This window comes from Pleurodeles waltl, chromosome 2_1 (genome assembly GCF_031143425.1).
Source record: "Pleurodeles waltl isolate 20211129_DDA chromosome 2_1, aPleWal1.hap1.20221129, whole genome shotgun sequence".
NCBI lineage: Eukaryota > Metazoa > Chordata > Amphibia > Caudata > Salamandridae > Pleurodeles > Pleurodeles waltl.
This window is the reverse complement of record NC_090438.1, coordinates 209145958-209151448: the sequence shown is the minus strand read 5'-3', so window position 1 is coordinate 209151448 and position 5491 is coordinate 209145958. Positions and strand designations below refer to the sequence as shown.

Here is a 5491-nt window from a genome sequence, read left to right as displayed (position 1 = left end):
ATAATAATATATGACAAAATAACAAGTTATAACAATGTTGTTGGTCAAATTGTTTTCAGATCAAGTCTGGTGCCTGGTGAGGTGTGGAATCTGCAGGAAAATACATTATCTTCCTATATAGATATATTGTGATCAATGGTCAGTAACCTTTCTCTTTCAAGATAGTTGTACAACAGGAGTATTTTTCCACTAACTCTTATACAACTTTGTGAATTCACCCCAAATGTTCAAATGCCTATTAGTAAAAATACAATGTGTGCATATAGTAACCACTGCAGAATTACTTTAAACATTGGTTCTTTATTTATCAGTGTCAGACACAACGTACAGGCTGAGGATCCTTCACCACCAGCTTCGAGCTCTGAAACCGCCACCCATGGAATCCCCAATACCAGAGGTTCTAAGGTTACCTCATAGCACAAGGCTGTGCTAACTAATTAATACACATGTGCATATTACATTGCATGCAATACATCCATTACAGTGGGGAGAGTGCATGAGATAGCAAGATCCCACAACACATCTCCCCTTATGAAAACAATGAAATATTCAGCAGAAAAGAGAAAGGCAAAACACCCCCATCAACCGCCCTTCAAAATTATGAGTACCCCATTGAAATAAACACAACACGTTAACAAACACTCTCTGCTTAACTTCAATACTCCAATGGGATGTAAAATGCTAAAACACAGTTAATCAACACATTCTACAAATTCACAATAGGAGTACACAAGAAACTCATAACATCCCTTCTCACCCAGCAGAGAACAATAACTACTTGTTCCCCTCGACCTCATGCACACTATAACAGGACCAGCCTGTTGCCTTCCCCACTCAACATGATTAGAGTTTCTTCCATCTCTACTGCATTGAGGTGTAACTATATACCCCCCTCAACATACACCTAAACTGCAAATTTCTGTAGTAACCACTGCAGAATTACTTTAAATGTTGGTTCTTTATTTAGCACCCCCAGACACATCGTACAGGATGAGGATCCTTCACCACTAGCTTCCACCTCTCCAACAGCCACCCATCGAATCCCCAATACCAGAGGTTCTAAGGTTATCTCATGGCACAAGACTGTTACAACAGTGCAAAGTTCTTTCTATTTGACTAATTCAATATCAAAATGTTCCTTAACTAAATTGTTTCTTTATTCTCAATTTAGATTTGTTTGTGGACAGTTCACAAGGTTGTGTAAGAGTATGTGAAGGAGTACTACAGGAGAACAAGTCTACATTCTCCAGTATGCCCCAATGTGTTTAGTATAGATTTTCATCCTGGTTAACACAGACAGAAAAGTGAATGATTATTTTTTGGTACAACCACATTACAGGTTACATCTGTAATCAGACTTCAGTTGACTAGCCATGTCTTCAAATCCCCCTGGACGCACCATCCAATTGACACACAAGCACTGCAACATTCCATGCATGCGTTCTTTTGTGAATCTGTTTTAACACTTTGCTTCACTCTGTGCATTATTCCACCCTCTGTCACAAACTCAAAGCTAAGTACTTAGGGTGCCAAGCCAGAATTTCCAGATATTGTCTAATGTGAGCCAAACTAGAGATGAGTTTACAAATAGGATAATGGAACATTATGCTTAAAAAGAACATTAAAGATAAAATAGGTAGTAATCCTTTCATTCCATGTGATAGCAATTTTAGTTGAATACCAGGGAAGCAGGGCACATTGTGATGTCATTCAACGTTGTCAGAGCTGCTTTCTCATTTCTCCCTAGCTGTCCATTGTCTTCATTTTGGGAATGGGTTTTACAACATATTTGCATAGCACTATTTGGCCAACAACATTAATCAATCTCCACACAGTATTTCAAAAAGTGAGAGCATTGACCCCAAACCAGTTTAATTTTTATAAGAACCGACTCAAGAACTAATCTGAATATAATTCTAACAGAGCACAGGTCTACATGGGAAGCCATCCGGGTCAAATAACATCATGTTCCATAATATATTACTGCATTTTGGCATGTGCTGACTATATGCTGGAAACTGACAATCAGTGAGTATAATACTGTTCACAGCTAACAATCCTAAATACATTCAAGTAAGAATAAACAAAGATATATTCATGGAAGCCATGACTGCCCCTAAGCTGATCATATCTAGTTTCTTTATATTCCAATTTACTTTTCTAGTATAACCTTCTTTCCACATTTCTTGATAAAATAGTGTCAAAGGTCAATGTAAGGTATTTTACACAAACATTGGAATTACTGAAAACAAAATATAAAGGATTACTTCTTTCTTCAATGACTTCCTTGGCTTGAGCATCCATGTGTCAACGATTAGGAAACCAGGCCCTATTGTGATGTCACAACCATGCAAGACTACAGACTATGATGCTCTGGAACTCCTTATGGAAGTTCACAGCAGGTTCAGTATTTGACTCTGCTAACAGCATCAGGAAGCATGGAGACCAACTTGGGCTTCTAATAATGGCTACCGGTGAAAACAGTAGTCACTGTGACAATGAAAGTTTCAAAATGGACTCTCCTAATGAAGAAACTCAATGCGTTTCAGATCAACTCAGAATGGTTAATTCTACAGATATGTCCATAAATTCAATACTTTCTTCTGTATCTCCAGGTTGTGACCAAACGGCTGCTGGGGATTCTGATTTACGATCCGTCATTGAAGAAACAGCTTTCCAGGCTCTGACAGATGGACCATTAGCAAAAAGATCACGTTTCACTTTCTGTGATGATGGAGTTTTGGAAGACAACGACTTTTTGGCTCTGACATTTCCAAAAAAACTATGGAAAATTGTTGGAAGCGAGCAGTTTAAATCTATTTGGTGGGATGAAGATGGAAACTGTGTTGTCATCGACGAGGAACTCTTTAAAAGAGAGGTGCTAGAAAGAAGAGGCCCCTTTAGAATATTCGAGACCGACTGCATGAAGAGTTTCATTCGTCAGCTTAACCTGTATGGTTTCAGTAAAATGCGCCAGGACTTTCAAAGGTCAGCTTCCCTTGCAGAATTTTTAGCGGAAGAAAAGACTGTAACAGCATTAACCAAGGTAATCATAATCTAATAGAAATTGACACAGTGGATTTTTAAGTATTGCAAAAGACTTTTCGAGTGATGAAATGCATGCATATTAGAATGATCTCTGCAACATTGCTAGCAGTTCGTACTCATACAACTACTTAGAAATATGTAAACTTTATCCTGCTATTGCTTGCAATGCAGGCCACAGGAAGTCACCATCACTTCCCTGGTGAAGATAGAGTGTAGGTCAAATAGATATAGAATAGAAAAGGATGTAAAACGCACAGATTTCCAGCAGCCTATAACGTTCCCACATAGCCTTCTATCAGGAATGTTAAAGGATGGCTTGAATCATCTGATAATTGGCTATTTATGTGAACATATATTTAAAGGTGAGCAAACAGATAGTTTGATTATCGAATGATACAAACAATAAAGATGTTTATGGCTGCTGTACGACATTAATTAATTGAACTGCAGACATGGTCGTCTCATCTTTATTTCAAATGCTCACATATGTAATGCTTCGAAATAGGAAAACATGCATTTAATATTTGTAAATTATAATATTCACCAGTGAAATCTATATTTGTGTGCTGAGTTTCTAATTCTACTTTCTGGGAAATTTAAAAAATGTGAGCATTTGGGAGAACAACAAATGTTTTTATATTCTTAGCTTCTCTCCTCCCTTTTGTGATTCCTAGTACCCAACTTGTTTAAAATCACAACAAGGAGAATCCTGTGTACATCTATATCGTCCAGTGCTTACATGAATTTTGAATTGCATGACCTTTGTGACTTGGCTATTGGAGCATCATCGTTGCCATGTCATAAGTCTGCCATTTAACTTCATGACTGTTTTGAAACTTCAGAAGCACCAATCCTAGTAATAATGATAACACATAATGAAAGGGAATATGTATTGAATCCGTTTGAAATTGCCTTTATTTAGCACTTACTACCCTTGACGAGGCGTTGAAATGTGCAGTGTCTATTGCAAACGAAGCTCCATTATACTGTATAGTCAGAGAAATTAACATTAGGATGGAATTCTGTAGAAATTCAATTTGACGTATTTGCCCAGAATCAGATTTAGTCATGCTTTCTTGTTTTCATATCCTGTGTCTAGTTGCAGTTCTACCACAATCCTAATTTTAGAAGAGATTATCCACATCTGTTGGGTCAAATGAAGAGAAGAGTTGGCATAAAAAATGCTGTTCCAGTTGCCTGCTCCTTAGATCCGGATTTCAACAAAAACAGCCCAAAGAGTATAGACACTCCAGATGCTCAGAAATGTGTCCTTGCTACTGATTCTAGCATGCAGCACAGTGATCTCCCTTCTATTACTTCAAAGGAGAACATCCAGAAATCCACACCTGAAAAACGTACAAACATCACAAGACAAGCGGGCTCAACCAGTAGGATGAGGAGTGGTTTCCAAGCTGCACCCCACACCTTACTGAGACCACCAGAACATGGCCCCATTGATGCAAGTGCTAGGCTTCATCAGTTGGCCCCCTTCCACCCAAGCCAGCATAGTTGCCACAATCGAGTTAATGCCCATGGAATAGACACAACAACCACGTCTGCCACTTCTCTATATCATGTATTACCTCCAGTTACAAATACCCCTTTCGGTCATGTGATGGGACTTCCCAGTTTTCAAGCAATGTACCCTGACTTATCAGCGATGCAGGCACATTTGGCCAGTTTGCTTCCATTTTGCAACCCATGGTTTTCAATGCCTATGATTGCAGCGGCATCCGCAATTTCAATGTCAAGGTCCTCTCATCATCGAACTCCATCTTACCACCACTGTCCAAACTGTAACTGCCCTGTAACAGCAGGTCCTTCTGCAAAAGCAGGGCCCAAGCCTACAGAATACACAGGATATCACAGATGAAGTGAATGACTTATAATGCAGTTTATTTAAAACCCTCTCATTACGTCTACAAAATTATCAGAAAACAATAAACCTCATTCACTTTTCAGTTTCTCAGTTATTTATATATGTACTAATTCCAGACTAATTTCAATATATATGTGATTATAGTAGGTGGGCATTTTAAATTCTATGTATCACAACATAGTTAACCATAGTGATGCTGCAATATTTGTGAGATGTGAAATGGTGTTGTTGGGGAAACTGAACTGTAGTCAAATATTTTATTTTCACTGTATATTCATATTTCTCATGGACACGTCTGCAGTTGTTTATAATGACGTGTTGTGATCAGAGTTAAAAGTCAGTTTGGTACGGACCAAATCGCCATCCGCTTATTTCTTTACTTGCTTTTTTTTATTGAGCCTAATTCATAAAGCTTTTTTATGTGACAAGTTGTGTCATGAATTTTTAGTAGTAAGCAATAAATCACTCCAATGGCTAGAGTGAGATGCAACTACTCAAAGAAAATGCTTCATGGATGAGGTCTGCATATTCAAGAGTAATTAATTCACGTCTAAGTTTGGAGTT

The 5491-nt window shown here is 38.1% G+C and overlaps 1 protein-coding gene across 1 annotated transcript; it reads left to right on the top strand.

Moving 5' to 3' along the window:
• Nucleotides 1–2368: 2368 nt before the first annotated feature.
• Nucleotides 2369–4930, top strand: LOC138259534 (heat shock transcription factor, Y-linked-like). Its single transcript, XM_069207342.1, has 2 exons — nt 2369–3046; nt 4148–4930. Exons 1-2 carry the CDS (start codon nt 2369–2371, stop codon nt 4919–4921), a joined length of 1452 nt encoding a protein of 483 aa, XP_069063443.1. The 3' UTR covers nt 4922–4930.
• Nucleotides 4931–5491: the final 561 nt, after the last annotated feature.